This window comes from Atractosteus spatula, chromosome 14, assembly GCF_055471065.1.
Source record: "Atractosteus spatula isolate fAtrSpa1 chromosome 14, fAtrSpa1.hap1, whole genome shotgun sequence".
Classification (NCBI taxonomy): Eukaryota; Metazoa; Chordata; class Actinopteri; order Semionotiformes; family Lepisosteidae; genus Atractosteus; species Atractosteus spatula.
Window position 1 is genome coordinate 4619316 of NC_142719.1, and position 24836 is coordinate 4644151.

General features: G+C 38.0%; 1 protein-coding gene across 4 annotated transcripts; it reads right to left on the reverse strand.

Annotated features, from left to right (window-relative positions):
* Positions 1–1677: 1677 nt before the first annotated feature.
* LOC148820448 (nuclear GTPase SLIP-GC-like) lies at positions 1678–24836 on the reverse strand. Of its 4 annotated transcripts, XM_088932273.1 has the most exons (20): positions 24791–24814; positions 24625–24686; positions 20534–21089; positions 19556–19657; positions 18068–18182; positions 17005–17230; positions 14858–15061; positions 14492–14683; positions 11956–12134; positions 11699–11744; positions 11234–11335; positions 10025–10145; positions 9077–9210; positions 7613–7786; positions 7155–7312; positions 6863–6995; positions 6452–6560; positions 5292–5425; positions 4763–4850; positions 1678–3450 (listed from the first exon to the last, which is right to left on the reverse strand). In XM_088932273.1, exons 3-20 carry the CDS (start codon positions 21027–21029, stop codon positions 3383–3385), a joined length of 2781 nt encoding a protein of 926 aa, XP_088788399.1. In that variant the 5' UTR covers positions 21030–21089; positions 24625–24686; positions 24791–24814; the 3' UTR covers positions 1678–3382. The 4 variants fall into 4 exon arrangements, with proteins under 4 accessions (XP_088788399.1, XP_088788398.1, XP_088788400.1 ...); XM_088932272.1 differs by having other exon boundaries at positions 24625–24836; XM_088932274.1 differs by lacking the exon at positions 19556–19657 and having other exon boundaries at positions 24625–24836.

Below are 24836 nucleotides of genomic sequence, written 5' to 3' on the forward strand. Positions count from 1 at the left end.
AGAAATACCACTGTCTGTGAGAGTGCATTTCCAAACAAGAGCTTCTTCATAAAGATCACAGCACTCAAAGACAATCTGAGGAAAGGCTAATGAAAAGCACCCGTCAGGGAAAGGATAGAAGAGAGAAAATGAGATATAAGATGCAATACAAATCTCACTGTACTGCACTTTTCTAAGTAGACATCGCCTATATGTAACAGAACTGAATCTGGTACAGCAGTGGTGTCACTTTTACAGACTCGGCACAGGTGAATGGCACCGTGAAAAGTTCCTGCTGGGACACTGAAAACTATGATGTTACCAAAAAGCAAAAGTTGTTACTGTCTCAAAATCCTGATCTCAAGATCAGAGAGGTGCACTTGTCACACCAGACCATTTCGCTGACATTGTTCTTAGACTTCTATCTGTATAAATCTGTTTTGGATCTTATTCTTTCTGTTTTGCTAAAGTGATACTCAAAAACCTAAATTCCAGTCAATACAGTGGAACAGGGGACCACTTTCTTGTGGTGTTAATCAGTAAAGAACCTTTCATTTATCTGTTCACCTCTGTTTACCTGTTTCTGCATTTATTTCTTGGTTTCAAAAATACCTTCCGACAGTTCCAGCATACAGAATATTACAGTCTCTCTTCAACTTATTTATTACGAGTTTGCTCTCTCACTCTAAAGTGCTATGTTTCTGGTGAAGAGACGAGGGTGGGAATCACCAAGTGTCAGACACTTCCAGGATTTCTTTCCTAAGGCTGAGGACCAGTTTGTTACATTTCAGCAACGTGGTTAAATAAGTGAAGGGACAACAGCAGTTTAAAAAAGAAGACAACTTCTTAGGATAGAAAATTCAAATAAAATATTCTACAATCAAAAACGCGGATGTGTTTTTGTTCAACATAACCAGAAGATGTGGGTTTTTCAGGACCAGGATTTGGAAGAGTGAACTAGGATATAAATATTAATAGGGGTAGTGAAATCTGGCACTACCATTTCCTGGGATTACAGAATTGTGATCCTTCCGATAAATTGTTTATTGAATTGACCCTTAAGTGCCTAATTATCACTTTGATGGTTCATGATTAGCTGGAGGAAAGTCTTGTCATAGCCAGCCTGGAATCCAGGTGCCAGCTTTTCACCTTCTATAACAGAAGAAACATAGAACAGCAGTTCCACCTAGTGGCTACAAGCTGTACCTTGAAAAAGTATTCAGCCCCTTACACAGTTCTTACATTTTGTTGCTTTAAAGCCTGCTGTTATTACGACACTTGAAATATATATTTTAATATTTGCTGTGTACACAACACCACACATTTAAAGTAAATAGAGAAAAAGAGAAGTAAATAGGCAATATGAAACACAAATGGAAAAGGCATTTTTGCATAAATATTTAAACCCTTTACTGTGTCAAATCTAAAATTATTTTGGTGCACAAAACTACTTCAACTAACTGGTGGCTTGTTTATGAGCAATTATATATTGTGCTTCACAAGATTTCAGAATAAAAAACAATAGCTCTATAACGACACACAACCAGGTACTTTACAGATGAAGGAGCTTTTTAAAACAACTTGGGGATAAAGTGGTATAAAGGCACAGACCAAGACAAGAGTAACTTCAAAGACCCTCCATATCTCTTTGAGCACAGTGATGTTAATAATTAGGAAGTGGAAGACACTCAGACACTGCCTAGATATGGAGTATTTTATTATTTTTTAACAATCTTCTTTATGGTAACAAAATGAACAAAGATTAATGAAAATATTTAACATATTGAATAGAACAATTCATATTATAAGTTCCCATAAAAAAGTCAACATAATGGTAAATAAGAACCTTAGTTTACACTTAATTTGACTAATTGCTCTGATTACCTCCACTAAAATGTTATTTTATTCCTAAAAACATTAAAGTTGCATATTAAAATATTTATTATAAAACACATTAATTTAAAAAATATTCTGATTTTATAGTCACTCAGTTACACATATAATCACCAAGTACAGTAATTTATGTATTGCCCATTTCACTAGGAATGACAACGCCCAAGATCAAACCGTGATGAACTATTATGGAGCGGAATTTGGCTCAACCCGCTTGGCTGAAGACCAACCTCCTGGCCACAGGACGAGGAGGCCAGGACCCAAACGCAGGGCGACCAAGGGGTCGCTGCAGAGGTGGAGTTGGGGTGGAGGTGGGATGCAAAAAGTCGCACGCGAGGGAGAGAGATATCATGTTGGTATTTATAGCGTTTGGTGGAGGAAGGATGAAGGGAGTGATTGCTAATGACTGACGACTGGGAACGATTGAGCGTGGTTGTTGTCATCCCTCCCGAACTTTCGTTAGATAAACTCTATATATTGTTTTGTTAATTCTGACAAAAAATACAGAAAAAGATCATGAAAACAAAATACATCTGAACTTTATCTAATATTGATTCAGACTGTAATTAGCTGCTAACTCTAAAATAAGAAAGTACATTTATTATGACCATGAATAATGAGATATGAATAACCATACTATTTTTATCAAGAATAAAAAAATCAATTCTCCGAGGTGTGTGCAGATAGTGATTGTTGTGTAGCACACTTCAGTTAAAGAACACACTTTAATGCTCAGCAGTGACACTAATGTGGCAGAATAATATAGAAAACATTAGATAGCACTGATGCAAAATGTAGAATGAAACAAACTGAAAGATTGCAAAGAGAAGTATTTAACTGCATACTGAATCTTAAACTGGCCAGCAGTCATATCACCCTGCAATTCTCAACTGGCAGCCCACTGAAGCTCAGCAGGTGTGAGCCTGCAGGTGTGAGCCTGGTCAGTACCTGGATGGGAGACCTCCTGGGAAAAACTAAGGTTGCTGCTGGAAGAGGTGTTAGTGGGGCCAGCAGGGGGGCGCTCACCCTGTGGTCTGTGTGTCCTAATGCCCCAGGATAGTGATGGGGACACTATACTGTAAAAAGGCGCCATCTCTCTTATGAGAAGTAAAACCGGGGTCCTGAGTCTCTGTGGCCATTAAAAATCCCAGGGCGTTTCTCAAAAAGAGTAGGGGTGTAACCCCGGCATCCTGGCCAAATTTCCCATTGGCCCTTACCAATCATGGCCTCCTAATATAATCCCCATCTATGAATTGGCTTCATTACTCTGTTCTCCTCCCCACTGAGAGCTGATGTGTGGGGAGCGTTCTGGCGCATCATCCAGGTGGATCCTGCACATTGGTGGTGGTGGAGGGGATCCCCATTACCTGTAAAGCTTTGATTGGAGTGTCTGAAAAGCCCTATATAAGTGTAAGCAATTATTATTAAATGAAAAATAGAGCACTGCTCTGTGTCTTGCAGTCATGGGACACAACACACGTTCATTGGTCTTCTTCCAGGGGTATGATTTCTATGTAAAAATCTGCAGGTTCAAAGCTTTACAGCACTCCTTCATCCTCTCAAACTCTTCTGCAACATCTACAGATAAAAGCAGTGAATTATTTAGTCATAATAAACAAAACAGATGCCTTAAAATAGATATCTAGTGTAAGTCAGCAATACTGTGAATTTATCATAATCTATATACGATAGATCAACAGATGACACCATGATATTTACTATTTTTTGACTCAGCAGCTTTGGACTAAGCTAGAATTAGGTAGTTCAGTTGGTGACCAGTCTGAGACACTGTTTGATTTGGCTTTAACTAACTTTATTGAGGGAATCACATCCCAGCCATGAGGAAAAGGCTACTTACAATGCAATCTCAAAAAAAGCTGCTTTTTGTTGAAATCATAGCAATCTAGTATTAATTTTAGGAGGGTTTTAGATGACTTGTTCTGTCACTCTTCCATTATGAATTCCTCACCTTGTACTCTAATCTCTTTACCCCTGTCACATGTATTACATGGGTCTGACTCTCTCTTTGGTGCCTCTCAAACTGCCAGTCTGCCACAAACACACTGGTTCAATTCCCTCATCTCTTTCATGACGTTCTCTCACTGAAACCTCAGATGACATCAGCTGCTTCTCTTCCTCATACAGTAGCTCCTCTCTCACTCTCCTGTCCTTCCTATTCTCAGCTTGCTGGCACTTGTCTGCCCTGTACTGTCTCTCTCCAGCGATACAGTGGAGTTCCAGGCTGCAGGAGTGATCTCCCCACAGCGAGCTTCTTCAGTGTCCTCTGTTCCCCATCACTCTTCCTCTCTTCTGTTTGGGGTATTTTTAGCATTCACCTGTCTGACACCCTTCACTCAGAGAGCTCCCTTTTCTCTCCTCGATTCCTGTTTCCTTTCCACAGGCTGGGCGTCAGCTGGACTCCCCCAGAGACTGCTTTCCTTCCTCCCTCTGTTCCTGCTGTAGCCTGACCTGATGGTTTCTTCATCTCTTTCACCCTCCCTGAGTCTGCCACAGGCACTACAGCTCCCATCCCCCTGTTCCTTTCCTCAGACGCAGTCTTTAACGATGTGACGTACTCCACAGGCCTTCATCTTTCCTTTCTAATCCATCAGTTTATATTTCTCTTGACCTTCTTTCCCTCCACCTTCTCTTCCACTTCCATGGCCTACAATTTTACCTTAATTCCACCTCATTTTAATTTGCCTTTTAGCATATTTCCTGTCACACTCCTGTTGGGATTTTCAGTTCTTCCATGTAGCTGCCTGCTTTTCACCAGCTACCTAACGGCTGTCTTTAACTTCACGTTCAGCCTGCACCAGAGCTGGCTGTGGATTATATCAATAAATCCTAACATGAAAACGGCATTATCTGATGTAATTCACTTTCTTACCTGGGAAAGAAATATCTCCTGGAATTTGTCTTAGATACAGAGTTAGTGAAGTATTCATTTCATTCTGCAGTTTTTCTACAATTATCTCCTAAAGAGAGCAGAGAAAAATCTGATGTATCTTTAAAATGAATATGATGTTATTAACTAATTTCTGTTATTAAATAAAAAACATGAATAACAATATTTCAAACAGGAGATAAATGTTTAGTCTTTACTTTGTAAATTCAAAACACTGATAGAAGGTTTAATGACTACTACTTGAACTCATCTGGCATTTTGTAAAAGAAGTGAAGGAGGACTGGGAAAATCCAATACTGATTAAATAATTAGAAAGACAATGTGTTTTTATAGTTATGATTGGTTATAATGTTATAACCAAGTTAACCCAGTTTTCATTAGTCATATATGTAGAGTAATAATATCTTCACCCATCAGTTATTTTACCAGTCTTAGTAGAACTGAGCAAACTCTCAAACACTGCAATCTGAAAACACTAAATTGGCAGGGTGTACATCAATTGAACACAAACCTTCATGTCATTAAACTGCCTCAGCATCTCTGTCTTTGCTTCCTGAAACATGTATGTTTTCAGTGACTCAATCTGGGTTTCAAGAACTGCTTTAATCTTTGGTAAAGTATTGGTTCCAGTAATGAGTGCTCCCTCTGAAATACAAAAAGTGTCATATTATATTAGTTTTGATAGTTTCTTGTAGTATTTCATGTAAACATAATTTTTGTATTATAGCCTGTATCGATTTCATATAAATATTTCACTAGGAACAACAACATCCAAGAATTCAATGCTTGTGAATGCTTGGAATATTTGGTGTGGTAGGTATTGTAACGGGAGCCAGTCCTGAAGCGTAGTTCAGGACCCTGTGCAGACAGTACAATCCGGAAGTAAGTGGAGAAGGACATCCGGGGAAGGTACAGCAGGATAGGATGGGTTGACAGACAGGGGGGCATGATGATGATCCGGTGCTCAAGGGGCATGGCAAGGGCAAAGAAGTCCAGACAGTCCAAAAGGGGGAATCCGGGGCGCAGTCCAAAGTCCAAAACTGGAGGATCCATCCAAGACGAAACAAACACAGTTAAAAACCAGAATGGGATCTGTAACAGGGACAGGGAATAAAACCAGGCTAATGAGGCCAGGGGTGAAGCCTGTGCCGTCGGGTCTCTCCTGGACCTGCTGGTAGGTGGGCTTTCGGGCATCCATCTCCCAGTGCAGAGCCAGGAATAGCAGGAGCACCAGGATTAAATAATGAGACACAAAACAGGTGGCAGGTGCACATAATCAACTAAAATACGAAAGGGCCGGAGCGCCCTTAAGAGGAGGGATTACGATTGTGACAGGTATGGCTTAACCCACTTGGTTATTGGGTAGCTTTCTGGCCACAGAGCCAAAGGAACCCCATTCAGACGGAGTGAACTAAGAGCAGCTGTAAGGTAGAGACAGGGTGGAGGGGGGAGGCTTGAGACAAATGTGAAGGGAGTTCAGTATAATAGCTAATTTGGTAATGACGATGAGGTACAGTTGTATGAGACAGACTTGTCGTTGTTATCCCTCCTGAATTTCAGTTCATGCTGGCATCCCTTAAACTTTTTTATCATCAGCTTTTGTCAATGGGATTTTATATATATATATGTGCATCAAAGTTTTAAAAGATGTTGTAGCTGTGTTCTTCTTACCTTGGTAAGCTGAAAGCATGGCATTCTTGACTGAATCACTAAGGGAATTATAGATGTTTTTCTTCTTCTTAAGAATTCTGTTTTCCAAGTCACTCAGTAAATGTCTCAACTAAAAATTAAAAAAAACAGAAAACACTTTATATTCTAGGATATGTGAAACAGAGAGGTCTGCTCATCTGGTCATTTTAGTTTGAACAGTTTTTTTAGTTTCACGGTGCATTGTTATTACAAATTATTGCAATTTGTTCAAATATAGCATTTAATTTTTGTATAACATTAGCATCTCATATTTCTATTATGTAAGCAAGCAAAGGTTACTTCAGCTTAGGTAATTCAAAATATTCATCATCTCATGAACTCTTTCTTAAAAGAAATATCCAGTGTTTTACTGTGAAACAGGCTGCCCCTCACCTCAGTCTTAATGCACACCAGACGCAGGTACGTTGGAGAATTCTTGTGATCCTCTAGCATTTTGCTTGAGACAAAGTCATACTGGAAACTGTCAAAGGTTCCCTTGATTGATTTTCGTGTGCCTCTGTCAAATCTAAAATAATTTAACAAAATAATAAATACATCAGTATTATATTTTTGTAAATAAAAATTAAATGCCAAATTTTAGTAAAGAAAATAAAATAGTAAAATGCATCACAATAGTTGGGAAAACAGAGCATATTATCAGTAGAGATGTTCTTAAAGTACTCACCTGAAGGTGCTAACAAAGATGTGATTTACTTTCTCATACAAAGGTTTTGACAGAGTGTAGTTCAGATCAACAGTATTTCTACTGCCAGACCTGAAACTTCCATCATTCCTGCATAAAGCTTTGAGAGTCTTGTGATAACCTCTGGGGTCTCTCTGTTGCTGGAATTTAAAATATAAAACACTTACAATATTCTACAAAAAATAAATTCTGACATTATCAAGTCAAGATACAGTACCTAAGAAAAATTGTCAGTTGCAGTTTAATTTTTAATTTTAAATGTTAAATTATGATATGCTTCTTATGGCAAGAGTAAACCCAGCCAGACTGCTGCTGAAAAAAGTAATAATTGACCAATCTTATTTAAAGAAAAGCTAAGGGGCTGCACTTTCAGGACCTGCAGAAATTACAGGCAGTGAAACTTTGCAGGTGGCCAAGAGCTTAAACATCACTTGTCTTACTGGCTCCAGGACTTCGTTATTGGCAGTCTTCATGCAATTTTTTTCTGCTAGTTTTGCTCCTTCCTGTAAGTACTTCCCAAGCTCACTGTAAGAAGTGTTTAAAGACTTTTTCAGGGTGTCACACATCTTCTCCAGGTTCTTGCTTAGCAGTATGAACAGTTTATCATCTTCATTCTGAAAATGTACATAATGAGCATTACAGACATTGGTGTGCACAAGGAACTCATAAAATTTAAGATTAAAAGATATAAACGTTAGTAATAGAATATAAATGACATGCTGAACTATTTACTTTAATTAGATCATTTATGAACATAAAGCTGCAAACTAATGGATGAAGCTGCTTGGCACATCTACTGTAGCTCTTTTGATAGCTCAGTATCTAAATAAATCTGAAATCTCATCCAGCCTTTTCTTAAGTCCAGAGTTTGATCCCCAAACTGCTGGGTGGGAATTCTGATTCAGATACCAACTCCTTGTTAAGGAAATATTTTATATTCTGCATCCTAATTAATTCTATTTTCCATTTGAGTCAAATGCAATGTACCATTGTTCATTTCAAAGTGATTCACACAGGAAGTAGGGACATTCAGTATGTATTACACGGTTGTTTCTCAGCTGCCTGAAGCTCTACATGAAAGGGATCTGGGTGTTACATATGGAATCTTCTAAGTCTTTATCAAGATGATGTGTGAAAGAAATGTTTATATCAAAGGAAGTACTGCTCAAACTTTACGAGCCACTGTTAAGACCTTGTATTGAATTTTGTGCTTATTTTAGTCGCCACAATAAATAAAAGAATTTAAAGAAAAAGTTAAAGAAAGAGTAACAAAGATGACTCCTTGTCTCAGGGAATTATCATGTACAAGTCAAAAGAATACTAAGAGTCCAGAAGGAAACGAATGGGGATGTTCCAGTAGGGAGCTGCGTCAGTATGCGCAGGCTGCAAAGGAACAAGTAAAGGTTTATTCCATAATGAAAAGAGAAGAAACAACATTTCAGTTTTGGAGCCTTCTTTCTGAAGAACTTTTCTGTTCTTTAATTTTCAGCATGGAATGCACCCTTACTTGTTTACAGTGAAGACACACAGTGTAATTAACTCTGGGGACTATTTTAGGCTACATAGTGAAACAAGTACTATTAGGAAAGAAAATAAAATCCACATTATGTTGTACGTCATATAATCCATGCTAATTTCTTGATCACATTGTAAAGCAAAAATAAGAGTTTTGCACTCCTTATGCTTTCTGAGGATAATGTATTTTGAAAAATTGAATAATTCATAATCTAAATGGCATAGCAGTTGTGTGAGGAAGACACATCTTTAACTGACCTGCTTATTATGGAGACATTCCTGTGAAACCTAACATGTTATAATATTATGTTTACTTGTTATTCATTTGTAACCATGAGTTACACTAATATATATCTAATAGGAATGTATAAAATATTGCACATTTGTACCTTTCTGCTGCATTTCTCCTTTGCCAAATGCAGATATGAAACAATCCCAGAGACATCTGACACATAGTCCCTGACAGCTTTCTCACAGTGTGTCACGTACAGCTCCTTGATGTGTTCCTGAAGTAAGGGTATTTCTAGAAAAAAAATAACATATTCTAAAAGGTGGCATGTTTAATCTCGCCTTTAAACTTTTACATTATTCTAAACAGAAAATTAACCACTGTACCACCCTTCCACATTATTTACTCACGTTTCAAAGACAATTGTTTCTATTTCTGTTTTTGACTTCTTACATGAGGACAAAGTTGAAAGCCCAGACAACTGTAACCTGGCATTTCAATTTGCCAGACCCAGCACATCTTCCAATGCAGGGATGCTAGAGCCTATCCTGACAAGCCACAGGCCCAAGGCAGGTACACCTTGAACAGGACACCTGTCCATCACATGGCACACGGCACACACACACACACACACAGCCAACGGCAACTTTCCCAGACCAATTATCCTTTTTCTGGACAGTTTCTGGCCTGGGAGAGAAACACCTGGATGAAACCCATGGGAACATGACAAGAACGTACAAACTCCACACATATAGTACCTGGGATCTGGAAGTGAGCCCAAGGCCTCTGCACTGAGAGGCAGCAATGCTAACCACTGTACAACCATGCCACCCCATATGATAATAGTATTTCTATAATAATATGATAGTAATTGTGCTCCTAAAAGGTAGTGTTTGAGCTACCTGAGACAAATTGAGTTGAAAACTGTAGTTGTTATCCTTAAATTGTATTATTCAGACCACTGTATTTTTTAAAATGTTATTAATAGGTTTCCTGTTTTCTAATGAATTATATCACACTATTCTTATAGTACAAGATGAAAATCCTATGTTACTCTAAACTTATCAAAAAGCCTACACAAACTGTCCTACAGACTCTTAAATCCTACCAGTATCATTGAGATCCAGAATTGTAGATCTTCCTTGTTTATTTTTCCAGAACTCTTTGGAACTCACTGTATATATATCAAAAACATTGTCTTTTTCTCCACTTTCACCAAAGAGAAATCTCTGAAAGAAATAGGTTTAAATCATAATCATTTTGGTTTTCAGTGTAGTAGCAGAAATAATGCTGGTCAAAAAGCAACTGTTATGCAGGAAGTACAATATTTGTTTCCTGCAATTTATGCTTGCATTATTCTCTTAATCCTGTAGTTACTTCTCATTTCAAATCAATGGAAAACTGCAATAAAAGTTTAGGTCAATTGTTTACAATTGACTAAAGGTGAAATTAAGTTTTGATTTAACCTGCTCTCATAATCAATACCGTTAATAAGAACTATAATTTTGCTGTGGCTCTTTACTAGAGGCAGCAGCGGTGTTCAGGTCGAAACGCAAGAGCTCGGGTGGCTCAGAGGGGGTTTCGGAGGTTTCCGAGGGAACCCAGAGGCGGAGGGATTCGGAGCTTGCCGGAGAAAGCCGAGGGCACAGCAAAGAGAAGGGCTGCCGGCTGGCTACAGGCTGGTGTGTCTGTATCAGCGGTTTGATCCAGAGACTGAATGCCGACCTGCAGCAGACTGGTTTTGCTGTTGAAGTCGCAGCCGGCTGCTGCGGACAACACTGAGCGAGGGCTCATGGTCTGGTGATTCGAGATCCTAGAAGAGTGTGGCAGCACGTCCAGTGGAAATCACTGCCACTGGTAGCCCAGTGATGGCGCGTCTATGCAGTGGCGATTCGGGATTAGACTGGAAATGAGTGAATATAGACTAAGTGGATGATTGGGCCCCTGACAAGCAGGGGACGGGAGACTGGGACCAAAAGACGACTGGACCGCGTCCCGAGAGCCACTGGACTACCCGTCTCCCAGGGCAACCACGGGCCGCCCGGTGTGACAACTTTCTATACTTTTCCTGACCCACTAACTGTAAATATCTACACTTTGCAGTGGGTGTAAAGGATGAAGTGAAAGTTCATGTACATAGGAAGTGTATGAATTGTTTTATCTCTGGAAGTTACAAAAATGTACGAGCTAAAACTATTTTAAAACTTGAAGGTTGTGATATTCAAAACACATACACTTATCGGCAGATTTCTCTTGAATAATCTTATAAATATATACAGCTATCTCCAAACTGAAACTGTCCCCTGAGATCTCTTACCTGAGCTTTGGAATCAAGGAGTTGTTGTAATTCTTTCTTAATCGTTTCATTGCGGAGCAGTATACACACCTCTTTTTCCTTTTTCTCCTTTATTAAAGGGTCCTGCAAAGAGCTTGTTTGTTTATCAGAGTACTCATTTATAATTCATAGAATAATCTCTTTAAAGATTGTCATGAAACCTTCTTTATGAGGCAATTTAAGCTAAAATTAGAATAATAAAACCAAGAAATAATATCAGTGAATTAGTGAACAGTGAAGTGCACGCATACAGTGCGTACACATACACACACTCTCAAATAAGTTAAAATATCTAAAAGGAAGAATGCTTGATTTGGGGAGTAAAAACTGACTATATACTCTTAAAAATGTTTAGGAACTGTCCTTGATTTTAGCAAACTAAAATTGTGGCACCAAATTTTTACTGGGAGGAAATATTTTTAAATAAACCACTGCTTTTATTTTTACCTCAATGTCTGTGAGTCCAAGCTCTTCATCACTGAGCTCATAATTACTGAAAATAGAATATTTGGTTGTTAGAAGACCTGCATTTATAAAAAAAAACAACTTTTAAAAGTGTCTTTATTTTTGTGAGATTAGTATACAGACACTACATGTATTCATGATGTATTGTGTCTGTATACTGATCTCACCAGTATATTTATTTTTTTATATATATCACATATATATGTTTATGTTTGTATATTTATCATTTATCAGTTTACCTTTTAAATTCATCTGGCTCGATATCATCTGTTTTGGTGCAAATAAAAGTGATGTTGTGACACTCCCCCCCTCCAGCGATGTCTCGTAAACTGTTCTCAAGGATTTCAGCTGCTGTCTTTTCAGACTGTGCCCGGTTGATTTCATTAACAATCCAGACTGAAGAACATCTGCTAAGATACTGCAGAACAAAACAAATATGAGTCAATACTGATTACTTTGTGCAAGTATAAAATATAAAATGGACGGTGGCTATGTTTGCAAGCAGAAATATAAACTGTACTTAATTGAGTTTCTTTGAGAGACTTTCTGTATCAAATACGCTTAATCAAAAGCTTATGTAACACTCATGATCATTTTTGTGCTCTGATCATTTCAGAACAATTTAACTGGGTTTGTTGTCGTGTTCAACCCGGCTGCTGCTCTGTGGGGTGAGTCCAAGCTGGTTGCACTTGAAACTTATCACCTGGATACTAGGAGCATCTGGAGTCGATTTCTGACCCCCCTCATTCCAGGAGTTCTTCGATATGAACAGTGAAATCCGACAGAGCTTGTGATTCTGCCACTGACCTTCAGCCCTGAGCCTCTCGAGTCTTGCTCTCATTGTGACGCCACTGGTGTGGTGGCCTCCACTATGGATATGAAACAGGCGTTTCTGTTGCACCCCACAGCCTGTTGGGGAACTTTTTCACTCTTTTTATTTCTCATGTCACAGCTGGCTGCTGGCACACCTTTCTCTCATACCCAGTCAATACTACCTTGACCCCAACATACAGCATCGGGGTGCCCTCCCTATGTTGTCACGGCATGCAAACCACCAGTCACTAATATCCAAAGAGACCCTTTATTCTCCCCCGATACCATGCGTTGCCAGGGGGAGGGACCCTCAGCTACACCTGACACTGCAGTACACACACTAACACACTAATTCACATAAAAACTAATTCACATTACTCTCGCTCGTCAGACTCCCCGTGCAGTTCTGTCCCTACACTTTCAAAAAGGTTGTCATCCCTTTAAAGCAATAGATCTTTTAAATCACACAATTCCCTCTGGAACTGCTGCCATCATCCTGTCTCCTCTGGAGCATTTTCTTCACAATCTCTTCCAAGATTGTAGCTCCCATTTCTCTCCACTGGAGTTTCTCAAGCTGCTGCTGCTAGTCTGCTCTCACATGTTGTGTCCTACTCCTATTATTAGCAGTGTCTCACACTCTCTGCTGTCACAGCTTCGTCCCAGCAACTCTCACTGCCATGGTGTTGCATGTACTGTATGTTAATTGGAGACCTCATCTCATCTCTGCTCTAAAGCTAGCTCAGGACTAATGTGCTGGCTAGGTCTCTTTCAGGCCAGCTTGGTCTTATAGTTACGCCCCTAGCTGAATCTCTTTAATTCAAAGCACTATTCTGCTGTGGTGGCATACTATAGTGACACATAGCACTCTATTGAGGGCTCTGCCTCCCTGCCGAACACACCCCACATAATTGTGTTTCCCACACTATGCTTTCCTTGCCTTTTCTTTTAGCTCTGCTTTTTTCAGTACACTGACAACTACGTGGTAATTTTCCTCGTCTCTCCAAGAACACTCCTTGGCTCTGACCCTTGCTCATCTCTTTGACCTGTCTGTCAGATTCCCTCGACTTCAAAATCCTCATGTTCATCTATAAGGGTCTGCGTGGCTTGGGACCTCAGTATCTGTCTGAACTATTATTGCCCTACTCCCCATCTCGCAACCTTTGTTTTTTTAATTCTGGTCTCCTAACAGTCCCCCAAGCCCGTCTATACTCTATGGGTGACAGGGCCTTCTCCTGTTACACCCCCAGTCTCTGAAACTCTCTGCCCAAGGATATCAGAAAGTCATATTCTCTAAACTCCTTCAGATCCAGACTCAACACCTTGTTCTTTAGAAGAGCCTTTCCTTAACTGGTTCCATTCTTCACCCCTCTGCTCCTACTGTATTTAGTACCACCGTCTAGTGTCAGCTGAGCACCTTCTCATCGGGTTTATCTTGTGTATTTTTTATTGTTTATTTTTAGTTGTTGATGTTGCTGTTGTCATTCTGTAAAGCGCTTTGAGAAGCCACCTTTAAAGGCGCTATATAAAGTTTATTATTGTTATGGCTTGTTACCTCCCTGTTTCCTCCTGGCTTTGGACTTAGACAAATTCTCAATCCTCACTACAGACTGAGCTTCTTCATTTCCTAGCTAGCCACAACACCACTGTATAGGTATATGTCCGTGGTTACTCAGCTTGGTTTACTGGATATGCCAACAGCTTTTGTTCTAAAAAGTACAAGTAATTAAAAACTTTCCTTCTCATGAACTCACAGCAGCTATATCTACCTGAAAACGAACATGGTTACTGTGGAAAACTGGAACACCTTGTCAGCACATTTTACTTTGTAGGATTTTAAACTTGTCCTGAGGTAAAGTGCTCAAACCTCAAGTGCAAGCCTGCTCATTACTCACTTGATAACACCACAAGTCATGTTAGGCAAAGAACTAAACAAATCCATGAACACTGCAACATCAGTATTACCATTTTCCACATCTCATCTCTGATTTTATTGGCGTCTCCAGCTCCAGGAAGGTCCACCAGCACTATGTGTTCCAGAAGAGCCGAAGAGCGTGGTACGTAAATTGTTACTCTCTTTACGAAAGGCCAGTACTGTCTCTGGCCCTTGCGGTCACTGCGAATGTAACAGCTTATCTCTTTACCAAGACTTGATGCCTGCAGGAGAGAATTACTGGTATTCAGATAGAATGTTTACTGGAAGTCTATACAAACCAAAAATTATGAACACATAAACCTTATTTCTACACTGAAAAAACAATTTGCTTCTGAAGACTACTAGAAGCAAGAGAACAAGATTGAGAAATTGCATAAACAAAGAACTTTACTTACATCATTGAAAGAGACAACTTTCTTAAGAGAGTCTGGGATTTCTGGAATGTTTTTGGATCCCTTCAGTTCATCAATGCTTTTCTGCAGTGCATCTGCTCCATAAACTGCTTTGATCTTTTCTTCTGCTATTTGTTGCATGTCGTCATCATCATTTGTCTTTTCAGAAATGATTTCCAGCAGGAAGCGTAGTTCTATCTCCCAATCCTAAAACAAAAGTTGTTGAAACCTTAAATGTTCTTTTTGTAGATGACAGTCAAAAGTGTTCTTTGTGGTTGTTTGTGGGGTTATAAGTTCATTTAAAATCGAGATACAGGAAGCACTTTCCTTACACAAAGCTGAATTTGTCTTTAGGTTTGTGGCTCATCACTGCCTTTCTGCTATTTAGGCAAACCAATTCAACCAGTTGGTCATTGCTATATTTTCAAGTCCAAGGTTCTTCCTCCTACAAGGCCAGACTGATGTGATAACTGATGTCATAAAAATTGTTTGGCCAAAGATTCAATGCTGAGTCTGATTATACAGTTACTACCTCTTGGGGAAGAGTAATGTGCAAGCTGTCACAGAAGAGTGGGGGAGCAGCCAGAGAAAATAGCACCAGAGTCTGAAACTCACTGAGGGGGGAATTGTATTCACAACACTGACTACATTAATATATGAATTCATGAAGAAATTGAATATCCCTTCAGGGTAATGTTTATATCTGAGAAGACGAAGTGCATGAAAGTTGTTGGCAATGTGTGAATCGTCAATGATTAGGAACAATAGTACTGGCATGTACCAGTTAGATTTGATAGTCATCACTGGCTACATTGAGATGACTGTCTTCAATAAACCTGAAGGGGACTGATAAGGTCAATATGGCTTACACACACACTCTCTGCCTATGCAGGTGTTATCTTAGTAGTAATTAGGATGTGTACTTCAAAATCCTGTCAGGCTGAGCTCTCTTGGACACTAGTTTGATTCCTCATTCTGACAATCTTTGGATATAAATCTGCTGGGCTTCATCCCAGATATTATTCCACCGTTTAATGTGGCCATGGCTGTAGATACCATCTGCATAAAGCTGGAAGTGCCCTTCCTCTAGCCATTTCCAAAGGGTACCAGTCACACTGAATGTGAAAGAGAGGATAGGAATCAATCCCCATCAGGAATGCAGACGTTGAGCAATATATTTTATATCCAGAAAAATTACAATTGTCATATTGTATCTAGAAGAGGGGAAAAGTAAGCTAAAAACATCAACAAAAGAATGTCATCAACATAAAGTGAAGTAGATATAGATTAATGTCACTGGGCTGTCTAATAGTGGCTCTAACGAAAGCTCACACAATAGAGGTGACAATGCACAGCCCTGCCCAGGGCCTCTGTCTCTGCCAGGGCAGATATTATAACTCCATTCGAAACCTGCACTGTAAGGGTACTGTAAAGAGTAAAAAAACATGCTAACGAATGACCAAGATGTGCAATAGTATTCCAAAGGCAGTTTCATTCCAAACAGTAAAATGCCGTTTCTGCATCTGAAAAGAAGACTGCAAAAGAAACTGGTTGTGGAGATGATTAGTTGGTTAAATAGAAATAATGTTACCTTAAAGCAAACTGGCATTTCAGAAAGCCTGCCTGATCATAATGTGTTATGAGGGCACATGAGTGCTTCTATTTGCATACCAAAAATAAATCATTATGCTCTTAAGGTTTGTTCTGTAATGTTACCGTGTTTCATATTTATTTCCAATTTAGGACTATCAGGTTTAATCTAAATAGATGGGTATCCAGTTTCATTTGATTATGAGAGCACCAGCAGGGGCAAAGCACAAACCAGCAAAGCACAGACTCCCTAGAACACACTTTACATCCAAGAAATCAAGGGATCATGCCAGCATCACTCCACCTGCATCCACCTGCTGTGAACCCAAGTCATCATGTGTGTAAAGAAGGAGTTTGTAAGAGGCTGCAAGAAAGAAAATTGTTAATGAAGCCAAGTTTGATGATTTGCATACCATAGCTCACAGCATTGGTGTTGTCTGTTCAAATTAAAACAACAAGAATGAATTGTTGCAGCACATTGATATAACCAAAACATCCAGTCAGAATAAACTTCTCAGGCTACGATGATGATCAAGCCACCAAGACACTGGGATGCTCACCTCTTTGCTGATGAAATCAATCTCAGCCTTGTATTTGGAGGAGTTTTCATTTGTCTGCACATGAACAAAGACTGAGGTACAAGCGTGCCCACTTGCTGAAGGCAACAACTGTCTCTCATCCAGAATAGCATTTATCAAAGAGCTCTTTCCCACTCCTGTTTTTCCAAAAACTCCAATGTAAATTTTGTCTGTTGCTTTTCCATTTTTTAAAGCTGAAATCCTTTTTCTGTAAATAAAAAACAATTTATTAAAACTTTGAGCACGTTTTCTCTCTGGGCGCTGCATCTTCCTTTCAAAGATATACATGATAGATTATTATGTGTCTTTATGTTGTCCATGGTGTGTATGCATGTGTGCACTCTGACGGACTTGTGTCTGGCCCACAGTGTACTCCAGCCCTCTGATGATGCTTCTGGGATTGGCTCTGGGTTTTTCCAAAGAATAAGCAATTTTCCAATGCTTGATGGATGGTTCAAGGGAAGGACATCACATTAGATCACTTTCAATAACTGCTTATCCAATTCACTGTCACTGTGACTTGAAGCCTATTCTGGGAAGCACTGGATGCAAGGCAGGATACAACTTGGATGGGATTCTAGTCCATCGCAGGACACACCGTGCCAGACTGTGGGAATATGCTGGAACACCTAGAGGAAATCCACATGAAGATGGGGGAAAGTCCATGCAGATACCTCTCCAGGAATTATTAAACACAGGATTCTAGAACTGTGAGGCAGCGTTGTTAACCACCGCATCACTGAGCCACCCAGGGCAGGATATATTGAAATAAAAATAACTCGCAACATATTTGCATAAAATGATTAAATGCAATTGTTAAAAGTCACAGCATGTCACAAAAGAAAAGGTAATACATTTCAAATATATATTTTATATATTTATATTTTATGTTTTTAAACCTTTTTATTGCAATCTGTATTAATTTGAGCAATTAATATTTCTTCTGTGTGGATATAAATATTTAGTTTTGAAAAGCTTTCAATTCGTTTGTCTTTAATCTACTTAAAGTATATATTATATAAATAAATAAATAAAAGCTTATTACTTCAGTGTATCCAGGAAATTCATGCCTTCTTCTTCTTCTTCATTACTTCTCACACTTTCAAGTGCCTCGGAAAGCTCAGAAATAATCTTCCTTGCTTCTTCTTCAGTGTCACGGCCTGTGAATAACAGTATAGGACAAATATCTGAAATTATATCATTTTAATTCTCCATGTATATTATATATAGTATGTGACTTTTATTCTCTTCCCATACGTGCAGTACTGAGACAAGTTTCTGTGCAGCAGGACTGGCTGCACCAGATATCATTCACCACACAGAGGAAAGTGTTCGGGGGAGAGTGGTGGCTCTGTGGCTAATGCTCTGTGCCTGCAACTGGAAAGTTGCTGGTTCAAATCCCATAGCTGGCAGAGGAATCCTACTCTGGTGGGCCCCTGAGCAAGGCCCTTAACCCCAACTGCTCCAGGGGTGCTGTGTAAATGACTGACCCTGTGCTTGGACACCAAGCTTCTCTCCCTGTCTGTGTGTCTCATGGAGAGCAAGTTAGTGTATGTGAAAAGACAAATTCCTAATGCAAGAAATTGTATATGGCCAATAAAGTGGTTTTATCTTATTGACAGTATATAAAGGCAATCTTTTAATACATTGGTGTGTAAGAAGTCATCTCTTACAGATTATCTACCACCAGGGGGACTAGCACAATATTTTTGATCACCCATCAAATGCTTATGGAAAACTGTCCTTTAAGTATGACATCTGAGCATTAATTAACACCAAGAGTGAGCCCCATGGGAATATATAGTGGAGAATGCAGTCATACTCTTGATAAACTTTAATTAAAACATGATCTAGTGATGAAGATGTACAGTACAGTAGGTGTATATCACCTACACAGGTTTTTAAACAAAGAAACATAAATAAAGAAATTAATATGAGCTAAGAATGTATGAAAGGGAATACTGAATGAAACTATTGCATTGTTCCACGTTTTAACAGCTTTATCCAATTCATGGTTGCAGGGGAGCCGGAGCCTGTCCTGGAAAACCACAGGCACAAGGTGGGATACAAGACACCGGTCCATCGCAGGGCACACACAGACAAACACACATGCACTAGCAGCAAGCCCAGCTTTCCAGAAGCCAATTAGCCTAGTGTGAGAGAACAGAGGAGCACCCAGAGCAAGCTCATATACAAACACAGGGAGAACATTCAACATAGAACAGAACATACACACCAATAGCACCTCAAGCTGGAACTGAACCCAGGGCCTCAGCACTGAGAGGCAGCAATGCTATTTTATCACTAACATAACTCATTGAAAAACAAATATTCAAAGGTCAAATATATTCATACCTTATAAATGTTAAAACTAAGTTCTGTGTATTTATTATTTTTGCATCAAAAATAGCATACACCTAGAATTTCCTACAGAAAATACTTTTTTACTTTATTTACTTTTCATTTTATTCATAAAGGGTATGAATAAACTAGGATATTGTTAATACACAGTACATAGTCTTAAAACACTTACATATGTTGAGCCGTTCTTCTATTTCATATGAAAAAACAGGGTGTCTTTTCTTTTTCTTTTTAGTTGGAGTATCTGGACCATCCTCACGTCTACGTTTTCTCACTTTAAATGAAAAATACAAGTCCTTCATTTCACAGTACAGTGTTTTTCATATGGTTTGTTTCCATCACAGTTTCCAGCAGTTTTTATAATAATTCATGAAGGAGACGAAATCTTTCAAATGATTAACTTAATGTTTTTGGACATGTAATTTAACAATCATATATAATCGTATTGATCATATACAAATTGCAGTTTTTAATTTTAGTTTTCTTTCCGTCATCTGCATTATGCGACATTCTCTCTGCTGGTGTTCCTATATTTTTATTGTCCAGGTGATTCCCGAAAACCTTCCTTCACTTCACCGAGTTTTAGGGAAGCGTTCTTCACAGATCATAATACAATTTAAAAAAATCTAAAAATAAATTAATCATCTATCTGTAAGATAGGGCTGCTTGGGCAATAGGATCCTATGCAGGACTCAAGACAAGAGAATGACACTAAGCAGATACGCTAGGCAAAAACGAAAACCAGGAGGCGAGGCAAAAGGAGAACTAAAATAGAGACGGGAGAGAAAGGTGATTGGCGTTTACTTGCGGCGTGAGCTTGTTTTACAGGGTGTGCGCGTGGGAATGCAAGAAGGAAGAGCGGCGCGAGTGGAATGCGTAACGCTATCTTAACCCCTCGTCTGTGACCAGTCTGTGCTGTAACCTTCAGTAACATAACAGACTGAATTCCATAAAAGCTGTCGAGAGATGTTCAGCCTAAGTGTTTCTCAAAAGCAGACTTTTGGGAGCTGGTTGAGAAATATTGAACTACAGTACTTCAATAACAACACAGAAATTACCCTTTCATGTATACATTTAATTTGTGTAATAGCCTGTATTCTTCGCTCCATTTCATTTATCTAAATTAGATTCACCTCTATTTTCTAATTACCTTCGTCGTATGTCTCCAGATTCAGTCCATCAGGCAATAGCGTACCAAGCTCATTGATCCAATGTGTCTCTCTTTCTCCCAAAGTTTTCTGATCAATCAGTTGTTCAATTGGAAAGATTGACAGGTCCTCCAGAGAGTGGTCTTCACTGTTGAAATGCTCAGCAATTGGCTGCTTGTATTGGTTTGTTATGTTGCTTTTATGACCTCTGAATCTTATGTGCAGGGAGCTTGTAGTCTTTCCCACATACTGTATGCCACATTTTTTACATTGAATAACGTAAATAACATTAGATGTTTTACAAGTTAAAATATCTATAATGGGATAGTCTTTGTTTCTAGTTTTGCTCCTAAAAGTATTAATGCCTTTATGCAAATAGTTACAGCAGTTGCATTTGCTTGCATTACATGAGTATACTCCTGGAGGAATGTTTGATTGATTCTGAGGAACTGCAAATGCTACAGCACCAACATGTGCAGAAGGAACAGGCTTGCTCATTGTGACTGTTCCTTGTAATCAGCTCAGTTTGTCGAGACACTATCTTTTCTGTTGAGGAGCCTAAAATACAAAAATAAGAATTCAAGATTATATAAGTATATTCTTCAATTTGATTGTATTGGGTCTGTTAAAACTTACACATATCAGAGTAGGAAAGAAAAAGTATATTTTACTCTCATAATTGTGGTTCACCTTCTGCACTTGAAAAATGAAATTGAATGATTACATGAAAATGTGAAAACAAAACAAATATTTCTTTTATTGGATTTGCATGGTGTATATTCCCTGTTAAATAAATGTACTAGTACAACATAAATATAAACCAAACTGCAGAACTAAGTAAACAGGTTCTTGTTAGACCAAAAGGCAGTGGAATATATATATAAACTCCAGCAAAAACTAATTTTAATAAATGTTTTTTGTTTGTTTTCTAGCATAACATTGATTGCTACTTATTACATGTGATCTTCAGACCCTATGCTATCTTTTTTTCTGCTTCTATAACATTTCATATAACGGTACCCCTGCCACCTCACTGTTTTACATGTCTCTCCTCTACACTCTGTAGACAGAGGAAATAACCTTTTGTGGCTCTGAAAGAATTAGTGAGAGAACTGTTTTTGAGATTAGAAGCATGGCATTGCAGATATGTTTTAAAGTGTAACTGTGTACTATCATTGTCATAAAATGTGTAATTCCTTAAATTTCGTATCATTAGTTTCATTCCTGAAAGACACTCTAAATGTAGTAAACTGTTTTTAAAACTTTCTAATAGTTTAAATTTGTATTTGGGTAAGAGATGATAAGGAGCAGCAGTTATATAACATTTTATTTCTTTACCTTCTCTCATCTGTGCCCTTTCTGATCAACTCAACTATCGCCAACTTCCATATACTAGAAACTGCTGTCAGCTTCAGATCAGATATTGTGGGTGGTTATTACACACAATTATACTATTCTCAATAAGAACTCTCTCCTTCCATGACAACAGAGAAAAAGCCATCTTATCATTTCAATTTATGGGTTTGCAAACTACCAATATGAAATGTTTTCATTTGAATTTATTTCCTTCTCTTGACATATGAAATATGAAGTCTGAACAATTCAGAAGTGAAAGATTATTTTTAGTGCAACTTTTATTACAACTTTATTTTGTGTTAATGTGATAATTCCGATAAAATTCAAATCAAATTGTGAACTCAAACTATTATGTACAAGAAGCAAGAGACAAAATAAAACAAGTGACCTGGACAGACCTGTATTGTATGGAATTATAACTGTATTGGCTAATCCTCCTCACCTCCATTAGTTAGTGCAAATATAACAAATAGCAGAATATGCGGTATTGTGTAACTTCCTGATACACAATGTAGATTGTGAGTTAAGTATTCTCTCCATTCTTGTCTGAACATGAAGCATGGGTTGAATTATTTTTTTCCGATAAAGGTGACTCTTTATAAGAACACATTCATGAAGCTTTATTTTACGAGTGAACAACTGTGTGAAAACATTTCATAATCTCTACTGTCTGTATAACCACACCCTGACCCACACCAATTACCGCTGGCATAAACTTTTATTAGCAATTTTAATTTTTAATCTAATATGTTTTTAACACCACCTTTTTATTCAGTAGTTTGTCATTAACTAAACATGTAGAAATGTCAATATTGTCCTTAGGTTATAATGCTACTGAAAGCCATATGCTAAATTCAACCTGTATTTATAATTTCTAAAATGTTTTGTCCATTAAATACTAGAATTTAATGTGCAACACATATATAATGTATATTCTGATATCAACGTGGAATAACATTTAAATGATCAAGCCTTTATGAAACCTGTACTTCATTTTCTCCTGCTGTGATTTGCGAGTTGTGATAATGATCAGTGTTAATCAATCTGAATTGAAAAGACTGAAATAAACTTATTCAAGACTACCATATAACCTGTACCATAAAAAAACACAAAAAATACAATTATTTTACATTTCTTTTACTGAATTATATGAAAACCATGTTTGCACCTTATCAGGAAAGATGCATTTCTCCAAATGTCGCTATTTTGGCATATTTGCCTACAATTAATGTTACAGCCCAGTGTAACTTTCGCTTGAAACCTGGCTTCCAAAGTCATTTTTTCTTCCTAGCATAAAGACACTACATGTATGATAAAAATCAATTAATAATTTTACAGAACCCTCCTTAAATGAAGAAAACACCCCAAAATTGGTATTCATCATATATTTCTCACAAATTAAAATATGAAGGAGTTATAAGTTACTATGTATAGATGTCAATCATTACTTCAAACTATACCTCAATTTTGAATGTACATATATATGTACATACAATGTATATATATATATTATACTGTATATTGCTGTAACATTTCAAAATAAATGAAATATTGCAGAAGTCTGTTAGCACCAAGGAGAAAAGGGAAAAAGGAGAAAAAGAAATATATTGCATATAAATGAGATAATTTTGCATTTAAACGAGATAATGCTGCTAAGATATTGCCAGCAACAGGACTCTTTAGATAAACGTATGATTCTGTTGTGACTCTGTTGGTTGTGTGACAGGCTTGTGTCCTTTCCTGCAACAGGATGTGGTTTTGGTTTGCATTTACATTTGCCTGTGCAAATAAAATATATTTGGCAGTATAAGCCGAAAGCTGTTGAGTTGTTGTGCTCATATCCATGCACCTATTCACATATTGAAAGATCAACCAGCTGTAAGAGTAAGGCAACAGGTAGGTACTGTGGGTATAAGTCTTACTGTTCAGTCTTTGTAAATATATTGAGTAAAAAACAGCACAGGGGATTAAGAACAGGCTTAACTACTTCCGCTGTTCAATCTGAAAGGTCTTTAAATTGGCCTGTTTGTCATTGCCAAGGCTGAAGGAGAGCAATACAGATACAGCTGTACATTTGTGAATCCATTATGGTTAAGACTGTAAAATAAAAATTGTCAAATGTTTTGTTTGCATCTAGAAAGAACATCGCTGTGAAAGAGCTCATCTTGATAAATGAATCAAAGTATTATTGAGTCAGTTTTTACCTTTAACAAAGTTACTCTGATACAGATGAACTAATAGGGGGGTAATTAATTGCAAACATGCTGCTAGGGATTTGCATATTATGTTAAATGTTACCCTTGAGAATAATTTTTATTCTGTTTTAATATTACTTGAATAGTGTAGAGTTCATTGATTGAGGTAGATGAACGCAAAACAATGACATGTTCTGCCATTTAAATGATCACAGTAGATAAAAGCATCCAGACAAAGTCTGCCAGGAGACATCAATTCCTGTGATTTCTTATTTTGTAAGGTAAGCACTGCTGTAACTATTCCATGGAAAAGGAACTTTGCAGGTAACAATTCAGTCTTATCACCAAATTCAAAATTCACATATACTTTTCAATAACCAAAGATGTTAAAAAAAATTTACGTTACAACATTATGTTCAGCTGAAGGTTGTTACCACATCTACACTGTGTATGAAATTGTGCGTTTGTCTCCAATTACTCAGAAAGTTTGACAATATATTGCTTAATGGGTAATAGAACTCTCACAGTAAAAATGCACTTACCTGTCTGCATTGATCTTCAACCATTAACTAACAGGCTTTGTCCGCTCTTTTACTTCAATGATCTTAAAAAACACAACAAGCTACAGTAGTTCAGATTGATCGAAAACAATTATCTCTGTAAACTAAAGAAACTGGAGAACATCAGTTACAATGAAATGAAACTTACTGGGGATGAAAGTAATATGAGTCTGGAGAGGATGAACTGTTCTGTC